At 35.9% G+C, this 17932-nt stretch overlaps 3 protein-coding genes and 1 long non-coding RNA gene across 5 annotated transcripts; 2 read left to right on the plus strand and 2 right to left on the minus strand.

Annotated features, from left to right (window-relative positions):
- Window positions 1-973: 973 nt before the first annotated feature.
- LOC104705537 (uncharacterized) lies at window positions 974-2611 on the minus strand. 2 transcript variants are annotated; one of them, XR_015564699.1, is made up of 4 exons: window positions 2370-2611; window positions 2145-2246; window positions 2019-2059; window positions 974-1573 (listed from the first exon to the last, which is right to left on the minus strand). It is a non-coding gene; the product is annotated as an uncharacterized LOC104705537 (long non-coding RNA). The 2 variants fall into 2 exon arrangements; XR_754334.3 differs by lacking the exon at window positions 974-1573 and having other exon boundaries at window positions 1643-2059; window positions 2370-2607.
- Window positions 2612-5049: 2438 nt separating this feature from the next.
- Window positions 5050-9784, plus strand: LOC104705539 (uncharacterized). The gene is made up of 12 exons (XM_010421553.3): window positions 5050-6376; window positions 6521-6723; window positions 6822-7019; window positions 7101-7172; window positions 7246-7341; window positions 7418-7497; window positions 7595-7670; window positions 7749-7959; window positions 8037-8236; window positions 8313-8418; window positions 8535-8624; window positions 8865-9784. Exons 1-12 carry the CDS (start codon window positions 5854-5856, stop codon window positions 9602-9604), a joined length of 2595 nt encoding a protein of 864 aa, XP_010419855.2. The 5' UTR covers window positions 5050-5853; the 3' UTR covers window positions 9605-9784.
- A 1404-nt stretch (window positions 9785-11188) lies between these two features.
- LOC104705540 (multiple C2 domain and transmembrane region protein 5) lies at window positions 11189-13684 on the plus strand. The gene has a single exon (XM_087462666.1). It carries the CDS (start codon window positions 11189-11191, stop codon window positions 13496-13498), a length of 2310 nt encoding a protein of 769 aa, XP_087318792.1. The 3' UTR covers window positions 13499-13684.
- On the minus strand, window positions 13577-16286 carry LOC104705541 (uncharacterized). The gene is made up of 9 exons (XM_010421557.2): window positions 15953-16286; window positions 15614-15685; window positions 15378-15467; window positions 15229-15271; window positions 14889-14995; window positions 14533-14628; window positions 14159-14349; window positions 14005-14074; window positions 13577-13861 (listed from the first exon to the last, which is right to left on the minus strand). Exons 1-9 carry the CDS (start codon window positions 16109-16111, stop codon window positions 13763-13765), a joined length of 927 nt encoding a protein of 308 aa, XP_010419859.1. The 5' UTR covers window positions 16112-16286; the 3' UTR covers window positions 13577-13762.
- Window positions 16287-17932: the final 1646 nt, after the last annotated feature.

The following is a 17932-nucleotide window of genomic DNA, read 5'->3' on the forward strand; positions in this document are numbered from 1 at the left end:
CAATATTTTTACGACATGATCAGTATCTATATATGCATCATGAATGCATATTTTGACGACAAAAAAAAAAAGAATGCATCTTTTAGATCCAAAGCTCCTTACATGTATTTCAAAACAGTTTGGTTAGTAAGTGTAAAACTTTAAAGATATGTATTTTTTTTTTAATGTATTTCTTGTTTTTGTATATTGTAGTCTGACGTTTAAGTTTCATTCAAATTTCAATTAGTTTAATTTCGTAGTAATGTTTTCAAATAGTTTAATTTACATTTTTCAGAGTACATCACTACATCAGTTTGTGTCTTTACCGTCAAGATAATACTATTTGTCAAGGGGCTTTTATTGTGGTCAAATAATAGCCTATAAAATAAACCAGAAGTTGTGTTTATGTTCAATTAATTAATTAGGGGTACTTAACCCAAAACATAGTTTAGTTAAGAGGTTTGGTGGGCCTGTGTCCAATGTCGGTGGTGAACCGTTTGCATGGGTCGTGTCTTTCATAAGAGTGAAAGATATATAGATATTACCATCACTCCATAAGTTTCACAACTGTGTTTTAGCTTTAAATTAATCTTCATTTGAATATCTCTCACACTTTAAGCAATTCTGTATTAGTTGATAATCTGCAAAAGGTGTAAATGAACTACAGTTTTGGCGATGGAATTAGTCTAAATGCATTTTGATTGATGATCTCTTCGTTGAACACACATACACATTTCGAAGAGCAAGTAAGGACACTGTCAAAGTTTCTGATAGATGAGGCTATAACACAAAACAAAATCACACTCAGAACTAGATTCCATAAAAATTTTCATTGATGATATATCGATTTAGATTCTGATAATAATTAAGTGTACGATGATGGTTTCCCCGGTAAAGGTCATCATAACTATATATAGTAGCTAGACATAATTTTTCGTTAGAAGAGCAACAAGATACGACACAAAGAACACGTGAATACCATGGGGGAGAGAAGTTTGCACAACAAGTATGTGATGCTTCTAAGTCACTTTAAATTATAAACAGGAATACCGTACATGTGAGAATTTCATAACAAGTTTGTGTGTACAAAGTATGCTTTGAAGCATCGTATTAGTTAAAAATATCTTATGGTTAATGCTCGTGACTGATTTCGGGTCCAGAGGAACTAATTGGTAGCCTGGTCAATTGGTCATGATCGAACCGTTTGATTTCCCTGGCATGCTTGTGATGCAAGCAACTGATAGCTCTGCTTACAAAGAAGCTTCTAGCATTCGGTTAGTAGCCGGAGTTGACGGAAAGCTAGGAAGCGTGTCGTCAAGGCTAGAGAGCAAAAAAGGTTGTTATGTGTACAGCGATCAAATGAAACTGAGGCTTGGGTGTGTTTCAGATGCGGCTGATGAGAAGTTAAAACAGGCAGCAAGCTTTACGTTAAAGACAGGAACGCGTCAATACAATCCAATGAGTTTCGTGATGAGCGCCATTGTTCAGTTTAAGATGAATAATACCAATGTGTACTTCAGTGCGCAAACTTAAAGAATGAAACAGTTCATCATGGGAGAACGGTGAAAACTAAACCAAACGGCATAGCTTTTATCTGTGTGAAAGAAGAGAGAGAAACTCGAATTGAACCCTTCGAAACCAATTTGAAGTAGAGAAAGAGGAATATAAAAAAATCTTCACTTCGAATAATTAAACATTTTCTAATGATGCCAAATTTATAACGTGATCAAGTGAGGTCCCTTCTTTTTCCCCTTCTTAAAATCTAGATACAACAGTGTAAACTTAACAGCAGCTTAAATAGACCAAAAGCAAAAAAAAAAAAAAAAAAAATTGCTAGCTATCAGAAATATTGAAGAATTACTCTCAGTTACATAAAAAAAAAATATATATATATATATATATTATATGGTTATATGTATAAACTATACGATGTCATGTGCTCGCCAACTAGATATATGGCTATAATCGTCCAATACGTATAGCCATAGAAAACCAATTTCCCTTTCTCCAATGGGAAGAGAAAAGGGACGATTATTCACCTCGCCAAATATCCTGAGTGACTATAGCTCAAACGCTTACTCTACAAGAGAAAACACAAGAATGAAAGAAGGTCAATAATGAATTAGAAGTGACAAGACAAGCCAAAAAAAAAATTAGAACCTTACAGGTTTTTTTTGGAGCAGTTGGAGCACCATCTATTTTCGCGGTTTCAGTTAGAGCACCATCTGTTTTTGCAGCCTCAGTTAGAGCTCCATCTGTTTTGAGACCTGCAGACTCAAAAAAAAACCGAGGAAAACCAAATTTTATAAGGGAGAGAGGAATAAACATTTAACATCATCACATTAAAAAAATAAGAATTTATCCAAGACATTCATAATTTTGTAAATTACCGGCTGCAGTTACTCCAAATGCAGATACTGAACCAAGAATGAATCGTATTTGCTCGAATTTTGTTTGAGCTATCTGAGCTGATATGCCCAAAATGTCCTAAAATAATAGGAACATTAAAAAAAATAGTGGATTTTTATAAAAGAAAAAATACAATGCCATTTGATGCCATCACAATGAGACAGAGGTATAATTTAAATAATTCATATTCCTTTTTTCAGTTTGAAAGGTTTGATTTTCGTTCATGATTATGAATCTCCATGGTCTTATTAAGTTCATTAATCTCTTCCTCCATGGGAACTTAGTTTGCACAACAAGTATGTGATGCTTATAAGTCACTTTAAATTATAAACAGGAATACAGTACATGGGAGAATTTTATAACAAGTTTGTGTGCAAAGTATGCTTTGAAGCAATTAGTTAAAAATATCTTATGATTAATGCTGATTGTAAAGGTTGTAGTAAGTTTCAACTTGGCTGGTTAATTAGATATAAACTTATAACATATGCTTGAAAAAGCTTTCCATCAAGTGTAGAGGAAGACTTTCTCTCAAAGTATTCTTGTGTCAACTTTCTAATTCCTACAATAATTTTCATAAAACTCAACGATTAACTTATTAACCGTTCCCATTAACGCAAGGTAAATATATTAATATCGTTGAAAAGATCAAACAGCTCACGACAAAAAAAAAAAAGATCAAACAGCCATGGGTCTTAAAATATCATATGCTGGTGCTATTTAAGTCTTGCAATATTCATATATTATCATATACCGGAAAAGATAATATATATATATATATATATGTATATATTGTTTAACTAATAGAGTCTTACGAAAGAATAACAATCCACCTTCCAGATTTGTGCAATAATTTTCTAAGCAAGATTTAGCCTCACTCTCTAACCAACTCGAAGCATTGGAGTAGATATTTTTGACATACTTGTAAACCATTAATATGAGTTTAAATATAAACAAATCTTCAACACCAACTAGAGAGTTGGTTATACTTATACCTATGCATAGTACTATAATAGTTATCGATCTAGCACACAAAACCTTAAGTCATATATACTTTGTTTTGTCGACAATGTAGAGCTTATTAACTGAACAAGGTTTACTGCCTTTGTGGCAACTCCGTAATAAGGTCTAAATTCATTAGATCTTCTTTTCCCCCCACGAATAATCAATTATATTTTAAGAGAATTAGTTTTGTAAAAAGATAAAATCTTATCCAAATATCTTGGTTTCACAATTGAGAGGTTCCATATCCAAATCCATAAACTCTATAAATACATTAATTTCCGTTGACAAAAAAAAAATAAATACATTAATTTCCATTAGATATTTTGTTCGTCCCTAATGTAAAAGGCAGTGTACAAGTGGGGTTCAAAAGCAACTCTGGAATGAGAAAGAAAAGTAAACTCGTGTATCCTTTGCAGTTTTGCACGACACTCGAAAAAGAGACCTTTGGTTGGTTAACATTGACGTGTGGATGATGCTCCTTCCTTGAAGCAACAAACTTAACTCGTCATCATAATTTTTCATTACCTTAACTTTTAAGAACCACTGCTTTCCTAACAAATACTAGTACAACAAATTTAGATAATTTGATCCAATAATTGACGGCAGCAAATATCTTAGCCACCTATGAAAATAACTAAATTGTCGGAATGTCCAAAATACTTTTTTTTTTGTCTCAAAATTGATAAATGACGAGTACATCTAACTAACTAGCCATCACTCTCCATAAATACACAACAACTCGTTCAGTGTATATCCCCTCTTTATTTTATTTTTTGGTTATAAATCTTTTTCGTTTTGCATTTACTTGTGCACTATTGAATGTAATTTGTACTTCCCTTGGAAAAAAAAAAAGACATAAAACCAAAAGGAATAAAATTTTGACAGTACAAACAGCAAATGATTCTCTTATGCACTTTTACATAAGATGGGTTGAAATAGTCTTTCACTTGTCAAGAAAAGGAAATCGTAACACATCTTCTTCAATCTCCATTTACCAAATAGACACTTGTCAAAAAAAAAAAGAAATCGTAAGTCGTAAAACACATCTTCTCCAATCTCCATTTACCAACCCTATCCAAATTGTGTTAAAGATCATTTATTGTTTTGCTTTAGATATACAGGTATTTATTATGAGATGGTATATAGCTTTGTTCTTGTTTAGCGTGGATATGATATAAAAATGTTATTTGGGTGACAGTAACAGAAATAGTACTATGCTATATATGTTTTATGTTTATCATACAAGTTTAATAATATGGCTGTGAACGAATTATGATCCGTAAGTTTTGTTTTGTTTGCATGTTACTTGACAAATGAGTTTCTTTGATAGATTTGTTTGTATTCACATGTCATTCTTTTCAGTAAATTATTAACTATTCGTTTATTAAACATATGTATATAGTTTTTTAGTAATACGATTTTTTTTTTAAGCCATACAATTAACAAAGACCTATAATGATATCAATGGAAAAAGTAGACTTGCACTAACTCATGTGAGTCATGTCCTATTCCAGTTACTTATATATATCCAGCTGTATTTTGCAATCATTCAAACTAGTACTATTAGATATCTAAAAATAGAAAATTAAATAATTTTTTAAACAAAAGAGTGACTAAGTAATAATAAATAAAAATATTAAAAACAGTTAAGAATGATTCAAATTTAGTTTATTAAAAAACAGTTAAGAATTTAACACACCAAAAACACATACATTTATATTTTTATTTAGACGGCATGTATAATAATTCTTTTATTTATTTCCATTTTTTTTGTTGGTTCCTCCTTAAACTTTGTTTTTCCCCAACACATCCATCTCTCTACTTCTTCTCTGCAACTAAAAAAACCCTTATTCTTCAATCTCTCACGCTCTCCATTTTCGTTAATTAGCGATTTAAAAAAGAAAACTTTTTTTTGTTAATTATCTCTTTAAAATCGACTAATTGATTGGGAATGGTGTTGTTTAGTAGTAGTCCATTATAACATATATCGAGAAAAACCAGAAACAGCCCACTGATCTCTCTCGAAAACACACTTGTTCCTTTTTTTCACAGAGTCAATTACAAACCAAACCAGGCCACGAATGCGACAAGCCATCCGTGACCTCTTTCACCTCCTCTAATTCTTTCTATTTTTTAAAAAAATATTTATACAAAAATTCTCTCTCTTTTTTTTTTTCTTCCTCTGTTTCCTCTGTTTCTCTTTCACGTGATTGAATGTATTCTTTTGTTTTGTTTTGTTGTGACTTGTGAGGTAGACATTGCTTAAATCTTTGCAACTCTTTTTTCTTTTTTGGTTTATATATATCTGCTCACATTGCTCTCTTCTTCCAAGCTCATATACTGTTTAATGGGTTTTGAGTCTTTCTCTTCTTGGAATCTGTATTTGGGATCTTGGGGTTTCGGGTTTTGAACGATCTCTCTCTTTAGATAAGACTTTTTGTTTCTTTTTTAAGACAAAAGAGAATGGATACGATGAAGAGGTTTGGTCTCATCATAATACCCATTGCTCTTTTATACACAAGCTTTGTTCTTGTTTGTGTAGCGAAAGAGTGTACAAACACTCCTACGCAGCTCGCTTCTCATACTTTCCGTTACGACCTTCTGCGATCAAAGAACGAGACTTTGAAGACAGAGATGTTCTCTCATTACCATTTAACACCAACTGATGACGCTGCTTGGTCCAGTTTGTTGCCGAGGAAGATGTTGAGAGAAGAGGAAGATGAATTTGGTTGGACTATGTTGTATAGGAAGTTCAAGAACTCTAATTCCTCTGGTGACTTCCTCAAGGATGTCTCTTTGCACGATGTTAGGCTTGACCCAAACTCCTTTCATTGGCGGGCTCAGCAGACTAACCTTGAGTATCTTTTGATGTTGGATGTTGATGGTTTGTCCTGGAGCTTCCGTAAAGAAGCTGGTCTTGTTGCTCCAGGAGATCACTATGGTGGATGGGAGAAACCTGATAGTGAACTCCGTGGCCATTTCGTCGGTATAAACCTTTTCCCTCAATTCAATATAGTTTCTTGATCCATGTTGTTGATAGTATGCAAGAGCTTCTTTTGGTATATATAGATTGCGTAGGCCTTTACCTTTTACTAGGTGGCTCATAGAATCTGCCTGTTTGGTTTTGAAGGTCACTATTTGAGTGCAACAGCTTATATGTGGGCAAGTACTCATAACGATACTCTCAAGACGAAAATGTCAGCTCTCGTCTCAGCTCTATCGGAGTGTCAGCAAAAAGTTGGCACAGGGTATCTCTCTGCTTTTCCTTCCAGTTTTTTCGACCGGTTTGAAGCTATAACACCTGTTTGGGCTCCTTACTACACCATTCACAAGGTGAAATAGTCAAGACTCTTTTAACTTTGATATGGTAGATTACTATATATGCTTATGTTTTGCAAAAGAGGTGTAAACTTTGTCTTTATTTTGGACAGATTTTAGCCGGTCTGGTGGATCAATACAAGTTGGCTGGGAACAGTCAAGCTTTGAAAATGGCAACAGGGATGGCTGATTACTTCTATGTCCGTGTTCGTAATGTCATAAGGACCTACAGCGTTGAACGACATTGGCAATCACTAAATGAAGAGACTGGTGGCATGAATGATGTTCTCTATCAGCTTTACAGCATCACTGTGAGTTATTAGACTCTCTAAAAAGCAACCTTAGATTTATATCTACCTTTGTGTCATTTCCTAGTTTATTGGACTCTGCAGGGAGATTCCAAGTATTTGCTGCTCGCACATCTCTTTGACAAGCCTTGCTTTCTTGGGGTCCTCGCAATTCAGGTAGTTTACTTGATGATTAGCTTGAAGAGATGTGAATGGTAATGGAACATAACTTGTTGTGCTTTCTTCTCAGGCCGATGATATAAGTGGATTCCACTCTAACACACATATTCCCATCGTCATTGGATCCCAACAACGATATGAAATCACTGGTGATCCACTCCATAAGGTATTGAAGTACAACCTGGAAGGCGTGAGAGTTTGTTTATAAAATAAATCATTGGTTCTGAAATCTGTGTTTTCAGGAAATCTCAATGTTTTTTATGGACATCGTAAATGCTTCTCACAGCTATGCAACAGGAGGAACATCAGTCCATGAGTTTTGGTACTACCATTACCCGACTTTAGAGTCTTTAAGAGTTTGGTTCATTTTTACAGGACTTTGGTTCTAACTCTTAACATGCATGATTTGGGAATGTTAGGCAAGATCCAAAGAGAATGGCGACTACGCTGGAAACTGAAAACGAGGAATCATGCACTACTTATAACATGCTCAAGGTAGAATTTTAAACTTTCTTTTGCCTCTTTTTATTTGCTCAAGGTAACAACAACATATTAACACTTGTACAATTTCAGGTCTCTAAGAATCTGTTCAGATGGACAAAAGAGGTTAGCTATGCCGACTATTACGAGCGTGCTTTGACCAACGGTGTGCTCGGGATTCAAAGAGGAACCCAGCCCGGACTGATGATCTACATGCTCCCATTGGGTAAAGGTGTTTCTAAGGCTGTGACTTATCACGGTTGGGGAACACCTTATGATGCCTTTTGGTGTTGCTATGGCACTGGTAAATTTTAACCACAATCATCTGGTGTTCTACATGTTCTTAACTACAGTTACTGATATTTTTGTTTTTGTTCACAGGGATTGAATCCTTCTCAAAACTGGGAGATTCCATATATTTTCAAGAAGATGGTGAATCTCCAGCTCTTTATGTCACTCAATATATATCAAGCTCACTTGATTGGAAATCTGGTGGTCTTTCGTTATCTCAGAAAGTTAAACCTGTTGTGTCGTGGGATCCGTACATGCATGTGACGTTCTCTTTCTCTTCTTCTAAAGAGGTAAGTAAACTTTTGCAGAACTTGATGCAACCTGTCTCATTGAATAAAGATTCTGATGGATCCAATTTTCTTGCAGGGAATGGGGAAAGAGACAACTTTGAATCTTAGAATACCTGTTTGGACAAACTCTGAAGGTGCCAAAGTATCTTTGAATGGGCAATCCTTGAAAGTACCAGCTTCAGGTGATTTGAGCATTCTGTATTGTAACCTTTATATATCACCCAGTGTCCTGTGTTTCTGTTATAATCTCTAGTTTGTAAAATTGAGAATCATATTGGATCTACCTTTTGCCTTTCAGGTAATTTCCTATCAATCAAACAGAACTGGAAATCCGGCGATCAAGTGACGATGGAGCTACCGTTGAGCATCAGAACTGAAGCTATAAAAGGTATGAAACACTGTTCTGAAACTTCTGATGTCAGTATCCCTTACTGTGGTTAATTGTAAACTAGCCGTATAATAGATTCTTGTATTAGTCATGCTGTGTAATAATGTTGGTTGAGTTAAACTGGTAAACTGGTTCTTGTTCATTGTGTCTACATTGTATACATTGCAACTCTGTTTTTGACAAAGCAGTAACAAAGAACTTGATTTCAAATTACTTTTCCCCTTTTTGTGACTATTTCAGATGACCGGCCGGAGTACTCATCTCTTCATGCCATACTCTATGGCCCCTACTTGTTAGCCGGGCACACGAGCAGGGACTGGAGCATCACAACTCAGGCTAAAGCTGGAAAATGGATCAACTCTGTACCTGAAACTCATAACAGTCACCTTGTCACATTCTCACAACAAGCTGGGAACATATCTTACGTGTTGTCAAATAGCAACCAAACCATCACAATGAACGTATCACCGGAGCCAGGAACACAAGACGCTGTTGCGGCGACTTTCAGGCTCGTGACTGATGCTTCTAAACCACGGATTTCGGGTCCAGAGGAAATAATTGGAAGTCTGGTCATGATCGAACCGTTTGATTTCCCTGGCATGCTTGTGATGCCAGCAACTGATAGCTCCCTCACGGTCCAAGATTCTTCTTCTACTGCCAAAGAAGCTTCTAACTTTCGATTAGTAGCTGGAGTTGACGGAAAGCCAGAAAGCGTGTCATTAAGACTAGAGAGCAAAAAGGGTTGTTATGTGTACAGCGATCAAACCATAAAGCCGGGAATGAAACTGAGGCTTGAATGTGTTTCAGATCTGACTGATGAGAAGTTTAAACAGGCAGCAAGCTTTACGTTAAAGACAGGAATGCATCAATACAATCCAATGAGTTTCGTGATGAGCGGAACTCAGAGGAACTTTGTGTTATCACCATTGTTCAGCTTACGAGACGAATTATACAATGTGTACTTCAGTGTGCAAACTTAAAGAAAGAAACAGTTAATTAAAAATTCCATTAGTACAATGGGAGAAAATAAGAAAAAATGTCTCCTGGAAATGTATTTAGATGCTTAGCCTCGTAGGTGGTTTGTGACATTGTGTTTTGCAATTTTATCTAAAAAATGTATGTTGGTGTGACAATAAATATATAGACGAAGATTTTATAAATTGTGCTAACGATTAATTCATGTTTTTAATATTCTAAAAGTAGAGAGTGGACTAGTTTGTTCTATGAGCTTTCACCATTCACAAACCGAAGTCAGAGCATTCATGAAATATTCTCATACAGTATGTATGAATGTGATAAATACTTTTTCATATGGAGGTGTAGAAATAAAAGTTATTGTAGACAGAAAGTATATTCCACTGTGCAATGAAAGAAAGATGAAGACAAGAAAACAAACAAGTCCTACAAACATTGATTTATTTCAATTAATGCACTCAACCTTAAATGCATTACTAGAACATAAACTAATATAAGTAAGTGAAGAAATAAACTAATAAAAAGTTGGTAGAGAGAGTGAAATTGGAAAGTGGCAAATAGAAAAGTAAGAAAAATATAAAAGAAGAGGTCAAAAGAGTAGGTCCACTCAAAAGCAGCAGATCTTACCCACATGTCCCCAATATATTCTATTTTCTACTGTACACTCTCTTCTTCTTCTTCTTCACCTCCTCACTAAAGTTCACACTCTACTTCGAAATCTCATTTTCAACATCTTCAACTTTCTTCTAATCTTTTCCATTACAAAAAAAGAATGTATCTCCAAGTTGTTTTCTCTATGCTTCATTAGATCCCTGAGGTACATTTCCATGTCTATTGTTTTTTTTATTCGTAGATTTTATATTATGTGTAGTTGTAATGCTTTTGATCAGTTGCTCAAGTAACAGCGATTGTGAAGAATTAAATACATTGAAACAAAACATTTCTTGTGGGGTTTAGTTGTCTTTCAAAGATTAATCATTTTTGTTCGGGTTTACAAATAGATCTTCATGCTTACTCTTCTTTTATTTTATCTTATTTTAAAGTAAATGATGGGATTTTTTATATAAAAAATCACTTTCTTGCTTTGTTTGGATCAGATTAGAAGAAAGCTAAGAGTGGTTGCTCTAGTTTTATTGTAGAAAAGGTTAAAAACATTTTTTGGGGAATCTTTATTTATAGAGAAATGTCTATCTATGGTAGATTGGTAGCTGCTTGTTTGGTGAGAAAACTTCAACAAGAGTCCCAAATAACATTTTAATATATGTAAAAAGTTACCATTTCCACTCTTATCAACATTTTCAGACTGTTTACATTTTTCTCGGTAGAGTGTAGATCTCAAACTCCTTAATCATTTATTTGATTTTGATTTGAGAGATGTCTATGTTACTAATATGCTGTAGTCATTGTAAGTAAACTGTTAAAATCTCTCTGATCCATCTGTGTTTGTTTGTTTTTTTCTACCAGAAGGCTGTCTTAAGATAACAGAGCCAAGCAGTTTACCCTGAAACTGGTTCTTATTACAAGTTCTTGGATCTTAAGAGACGGATTCTTTGTAATAGAATTGCAGAAGTTTTCAAGATTCAGGCAAGATGCAGAAACCTGGGCAAAATATAGAATTTGCACTGAAGGAGACTTCACCAAAGATTGGTGCAGGAGCTGTGACAGGTGATAAACTCTCCTGCACTTATGATTTGGTTGAGCAGATGCATTACCTTTACGTCCGGGTCATGAAGGCGAAGGAACTACCGGGGAAAGATGTGACTGGTAGTTGCGATCCTTATGTGGAAGTGAAGCTGGGAAACTACAAAGGAATGACTAAGCATTTTGAGAAGAAGTCGAACCCAGAGTGGAAGCAAGTGTTTGCTTTTTCAAAGGAGAGGATCCAAGCATCAATCTTGGAGGTTGTAGTGAAAGACAAAGATGTGGTGTTGGATGATTTTGTTGGTAGAATCATGTTTGATCTTAATGAGATTCCTAAGCGAGTTCCCCCTGATAGTCCACTGGCTCCTCAGTGGTATAGGTTGGAGGATCGACATGGGCGTAAGGTTAAGGGAGAGCTTATGTTAGCTGTTTGGATGGGGACACAAGCCGATGAAGCTTTTTCTGATGCTTGGCACTCAGATGCAGCCACAGTTGGACCTGAGGGTGTGACACATATCCGGTCAAAGGTTTATCTTTCGCCAAAGCTTTGGTATGTGAGAGTCAATGTGATCGAGGCTCAAGATTTGATACCTCATGATAAAACCAAGTTCCCTGAGGTTTACGTAAAAGCAATGCTCGGAAACCAGACTCTGAGGACGCGTATTTCTCAGACCAAAACATTGAACCCGATGTGGAATGAAGATCTGATGTTTGTCGTTGCTGAGCCTTTTGAGGAGCCGTTAATCCTCGCGGTGGAAGATAGGATTGCACCAAACAAAGATGAAACGTTAGGCCGGTGCGCAATCCCGTTGCAGAATGTCCAGAGGAGGTTAGACCATAGGCCGCTTAACTCGAGGTGGTTCAACCTGGAGAAACATATTATGGTGGACGGAGAGAAAAAAGAGATCAAATTCGCAAGCAGGATTCATCTAAGAATCTTTCTTGAAGGCGGATACCATGTTCTTGATGAATCAACTCACTACAGCAGTGACCTAAGGCCAACTGCAAAACAGCTATGGAAACCAAGCATTGGACTGCTTGAAGTAGGGATCATAAGTGCGCACGGACTAATGCCAATGAAGACAAAAGACGGGAAGGGAACAACAGATGCATATTGTGTGGCTAAATACGGGCAGAAATGGATCAGAACAAGAACAATTGTCGATAGTTTCACGCCTAAATGGAACGAGCAGTACACATGGGAAGTGTTTGATACCTGCACAGTCATAACTTTTGGAGCATTCGACAACGGACACATTCCAGGAGGAAGCGGAAAAGATATGAGAATCGGGAAAGTGAGAATCCGTCTCTCGACCCTCGAAGCTGACCGTATCTACACACACTCATATCCGCTGCTCGTCTTTCATCCTTCCGGGATCAAGAAAACTGGTGAAATACAGTTAGCAGTGCGGTTCACTTGCCTATCTGTCATCAACATGCTTCATATGTATTCTCAGCCATTACTACCCAAAATGCATTATATCCACCCGTTATCGGTTCTCCAGCTGGACAGCCTGAGACACCAGGCGATGAACATTGTCTCAGCGAGGCTGAACCGCGCAGAGCCACCTCTTCGCAAAGAGATTGTAGAGTACATGCTCGATGTTGACTCACACATGTGGAGCATGAGGAGGAGCAAAGCTAACTTCTTCAGAATCATGAATGTTCTGAGTGGTCTCATTGCTGTTGGAAAATGGTTCGATCAAATCTGCAACTGGAGAAACCCAATCACCACAATTCTCATTCATGTTCTGTTCATTATCTTAGTTCTCTACCCGGAACTCATCCTCCCAACTGTTTTCTTGTACCTCTTCTTGATTGGAATCTGGAACTTCCGATGGAGACCAAGACACCCTCCACACATGGACACACGGTTGTCCCATGCAGACGCTGTCCATCCTGACGAGCTTGATGAAGAGTTTGATACTTTCCCGACTTCCCGCTCCTCTGAGATTGTGCGGATGCGATACGACCGGCTCAGAAGCATAGGAGGACGTGTTCAGACCGTGATAGGCGATCTAGCGACACAGGGAGAGCGGTTTTTATCGCTGCTGAGCTGGCGAGACCCGAGGGCAACCACATTGTTTGTGCTCTTCTGTCTCATAGCTGCTATTGTGTTGTATGTTACACCATTTCAGGTTGTTGCACTTCTTGCTGGGATCTATGTGCTGAGGCATCCAAGGTTCAGGCACAAGCTACCGTCTGTGCCGCTCAATCTCTTCAGGAGGCTACCTGCAAGATCTGACAGTCTATTATAGACAATATTTATCTACATCTGCTTTCATAAAACGTTTGTTGATTTTCTTAAGGCATTGGGTTTAATGCTTGGTTCAGTATTTTCAATGGAATTTTAGTTATTAATTGCAACATCATAAGGCGGTCAGGGAATCCAAGTACATATATCAATCAAACTAATAAATCTTTGCCTGTGAGTTGCTCATTTGTAATTCTGATTTCACCTAACTTTTTTGTCCAATGAATAACAGTTTTTTCCCCCAGAATAATAATCTCTGGGGTTCGATTTAATTCACAAACATATGAGCCAACCCTTGAGGTGCTCTACCGCCAATGTTAATGTTCTGAAGTAGTTTCTCCAGCCATTGCCCTGCAGGTGGATCATCCTGTCAAAATAAGAAAATATAATTAGCTAAAAACAGTCAAGTCCCAAGTTCCAAAAGAACTGAGACAAGATAAGAATAAAATTGATAGATATTCAGTATCAGTAATAATTATTTATGATGCTATTAAGAGATATGACACTTACATAGAGACAACGGCTGAAGTTAGCATCTCTCAGAAGATCTGGAAGGCAACTTCCAAGCGCATCGCAGGCTCTGAATGTCATCAATAACTGTATTGTGTAAGCTCTCGAGTGTATAATATTGTTTTCAAGTGAAGGAAAAAATATAATATTGCACCTGGGGTTATCTGTCAAGCGGAGATAGCAGCGTACGATGTGCTTTAGCAACCTAGGAGACGGTCCTTCTGCAAGTGAAGCAACCATATTTCCCAAAACTCGACCCAGAGCAAAGAATCTCTCCGCGGTGGTGCACATGTATTCAAGACCAACCTCGTCCAGCAAAACTTTCTGAACAATGAAAGTAGCAACCTGACATAACCAGTTCAAACTTATCAATCAGATGAACATGACCAAAACCATTCAGAAACATCAATTGCAGAAGCAATACTTATACGAGTTCTTTGTATGAGGCATTTCAGATCTATGCAATTGGCTGTATAAATGATTAGGATGTGAATATAAAGATAAGCATCTGAAAGTAGATAAACTTACAGTCTTTGACAACTCGCTGCCATTTTCCATTGTCCGGAGGCACAATGGGACAATTTCAGTTTGAAGAAGAAATCTGATCACTTCAGAATCATCAACCTACCAAAACCAAATGAATAATGTTGCAACCACACCAGTGTCAGTAATAATTATATGATGTCTTAACAATATTTACTTAAAGGTCTAAGCATGCTAAAATCGTTCTTTCTCAAATCAGCACAATATACCGGGATGATGTGGTATTTAATAGCCAGACAGTTGTTAGCAAGTAAAAGGAGTGTTCTTGCCTTCTTCGCATCAAACAGTTTTCATAACTAGACCACAGAATTTCAAACTAGACGCGGGTAATCAAGACATACCTTAACAAGTGCACCAATAACTCCCAAGCTAGTGAGCCGCAGGTACTCAAACGGTCTTGACTTGCTTGATGTATTCAAGAAAGCATACAGGTACAATGGCAGATGGGCTGTAATTTGAAAATCAACAGACTATATAAGCTTTAAGCATATTATAACCACACATACCTAGTAAATGAAATCAATTAAAAAGAGACCAACATGGTGGCTCTGACAACTAGTTTTTGTAGACGGGTTAAATGATCAACTAATGTAATCTAACTGTTTACTTTAGTCACAGAGCAAACACCAAAACTATTCTAATGAGAGTATGGAAGAATTGTTTGCGGGCATAGGAATGTACCTTTCAGGAACAACATCCTCGTATCGGCATGAGAAGCAACACACTGGAATGTATAAAATTAGATTAAAATCTTCCAAACTGAAGATACATATATAAACATTTGTAAATTCTCCCAAAACAAAGAAACAAAATGACAAAATTTAATGCACCTGAAGAAGCGCAAGTGCATTGCAGACCCTGTTAGATTGAGCAGGAGTCATGGTTGGAGGAGATAGGACAGGGTAAACTGAGATAATCTCCTGAAAAGAGAAAATGACTAGGTCTCTAACCCAATACAATGTAGATGAAATCTCAAAAGTATGAATGATGTTGGAAAGTATACAGGGAGGGGGAAGCCATCAAGCAATAATAATTAAGTCATGTCCCCAGAAGGATAAAAAGGTACCTGTAGAAGAGCAGGAATGGTACCAACAGAATGCCACAAGAGCGGAGCCAACTCATGAAAGTTCTCTCTCTTCTGCAAAAACATGAAACACGGAATTACCGCGATAAGCATGAATTTTTTCAGTGAGAAGAACCAAAGTATAGTGTATCCTCTGCCTCATGTATGAAAATCAAAAGCAATGACTGAAATTTCGAGATCAAAATTTACAATAATAATGGCTCAATCCAACGGTTATCTTTTGAAATTGTGCAGGAATCGCTAATCTGAAGGCAAATGTACACGACGGAAAAAACCCAAAGGATGGAGAATTCCCAAGTGATATAATAATAAGAGACAGACCTTGGACAATTCGTGAAGAGCATTTTCGCGGAGTTCGAGATTACTGAGATTGAGAATCAACTGCTCCGCCGAAAAAAGCTTGCGATCACTGGTGGAAGAAGAAGAAGCTCCTGAGGAGGAAGCGACAGATTTTAAGGAGATCACTGGTGGATTAGCCATTTTAAGACGCGCCGCTCAGAGAATCTCACTGACTCAACCGAGAGAGATAGAGATGAGAGGTAGTATTTATATATATATATATATATATATGTCTAGGGGCGTGTTTCTCACGTGCCTCGCCTTTCTCCGTTACTGTTTCTTTTTCTTTAAACAAAAAAAAATCTAAATCTTCCTCAACATGAGGATATTATTTTATGAAAGATTTAAGTTTAGGTAATCAACAATATGGGGTTTATATGATTCCATTTTACTTCATTACTTAGCTAATGGGGACAAAAAAGAGTCAACCATTTGATATTAACAAAGAAAAAAATGTTGTGTTTATTGCGCCAAACAAAATTAGTTCTGTTTTTAAACGTTGATTCGATTTCGATAAATTAGAATTATTATTATTACCAAAATGTGTATTTAAATGGTAAATATTTTTGTTTTTTTGCACTTAAAAAAAGAAATAAAAATGATTTAGATTTTTACAGTAAAAATGATTGGAAAACTTAGACAGACAAAAAAAGAATTGAGAAATTAGAGTTAAAAAATTAGTGTTTATGACATAAATACTCATAGGTTTGAGAAAGCAAGCTAACATAAATACTCATATGTTTGAGAAAGCAAGCTCACACAAATACAAAGATATTTTGTTTACTCAGATGACCATATTTCTTTGACTTGTCGGTCATTGACTTGGTCTTTCTATGAGGAACGGTTTGAAACCCATGTATCGGCAACCGACTATGATCATAATCGTACCTAGAACAACCATGGCTCCAAATAGAGCCAAGTTGTGGCTTACTTTCACAGCTTTTCCTCTAACGATGCAGGCATATTGCTATGCGTGATATCTTGGAGCTTGAACAAGTGTTTGACGCACAACTTCTTGTTCTCCTATCATTTCTCTGGTTTTAAATAGTGAACACTTAAACCTGGATAGCTTTCTAATATCTCGGTTGATACAAATACTTAAAATATTCAAATTCTTCTGATGATTTATCCCATCTTCTTCTCCACATGTTAATAAAAAATGTACTGTTTATTATCCCAAACAAACACATGTGTATATATATATATATATATATGCAAGAAGAAAAAAAGAGTAATTAACAATGGAGTTTATGATTCCATTTTACTTCATTTAGCTAATGGGAGGAAAAAAGAGTCAAAGCATTTGATATTAACAAAGGAAGAAAATACTATGTTTATCGTGCCAAAGAAGACTAGTTATGTTTTCAAACATTGGTTCGATTTCGATAAATTATAATTATTATTGTTATTATTTATCAACCAAAATGTTTATTTTAACGATAAATAATTTTTGTTTTTCAGGCTTAAAAACTAATATATATATATAAATATTTGATTCATGACAGTAAAAAATTAAGCTTTACTCCTCATATGGTTTAAAGTTGGACAAATATTTAAATTTACAACGTAATTAAGGCGATCAATTTAAAAAGGTTACAATTTGAAGTTAATAATTTTATGTTTTCAATACATTTATTTATTTATACTAGTATTGAGTTTTTAATTGAAATAAATTTTGTTTTGAGAAAGAAATCCTTGAAGTTTAAAATTTTAGCAAGAACAGTTTATACATATCTATAAAAGTTTAATTTACAGAGAAAGAGAGATAAAGGAAAAAGGATGTGGACCAATACATAAATGGATAGAAAAAAGTTTGCACTTTGTAGAGAAAGATAGAGACACAAATTGTTGCTGACAAAAAAAAAGATAGGGACAAATGATAATTGGAAAACTTAGGCAAACAAAAGATTGTTATAGTTTGAGAAATTAGAGTAAAAAAATTAGTGTTTATGACCAAACCAT

The sequence above is a fragment of the Camelina sativa genome, chromosome 8, assembly GCF_030686135.1.
Source record: "Camelina sativa cultivar CO46 ecotype springtype chromosome 8, ASM3068613v1".
Classification (NCBI taxonomy): Eukaryota; Viridiplantae; Streptophyta; class Magnoliopsida; order Brassicales; family Brassicaceae; genus Camelina; species Camelina sativa.

What these genes read in the sequence shown, in the direction of transcription:
- LOC104705539 (XM_010421553.3), top strand. Translation starts at nt 5,854, where the DNA reads ATGGATACGATGAAGAGGTTTGGTCTCATCATAATACCCATTGCTCTT. An exon ending in CTTACTACACCATTCACAAG is followed by an intron (nt 6,724 to 6,821) that starts GTGAAATAGTCA and finishes TATTTTGGACAG; the next exon opens with ATTTTAGCCGGTCTGGTGGA. An exon ending in CTACTTATAACATGCTCAAG is followed by an intron (nt 7,671 to 7,748) that starts GTAGAATTTTAA and finishes GTACAATTTCAG; the next exon opens with GTCTCTAAGAATCTGTTCAG.
- LOC104705541 (XM_010421557.2), bottom strand. Translation starts at nt 16,111, where the DNA reads ATGGCTAATCCACCAGTGATCTCCTTAAAATCTGTCGCTTCCTCCTCA. An exon ending in ATGCACTTGCGCTTCTTCAG is followed by an intron (nt 15,272 to 15,377) that starts GTGCATTAAATT and finishes TATACATTCCAG; the next exon opens with TGTGTTGCTTCTCATGCCGA. An exon ending in TTATTGGTGCACTTGTTAAG is followed by an intron (nt 14,629 to 14,888) that starts GTATGTCTTGAT and finishes TGGTTTTGGTAG; the next exon opens with GTTGATGATTCTGAAGTGAT.
- LOC104705540 (XM_087462666.1), top strand. Translation starts at nt 11,189, where the DNA reads ATGCAGAAACCTGGGCAAAATATAGAATTTGCACTGAAGGAGACTTCA.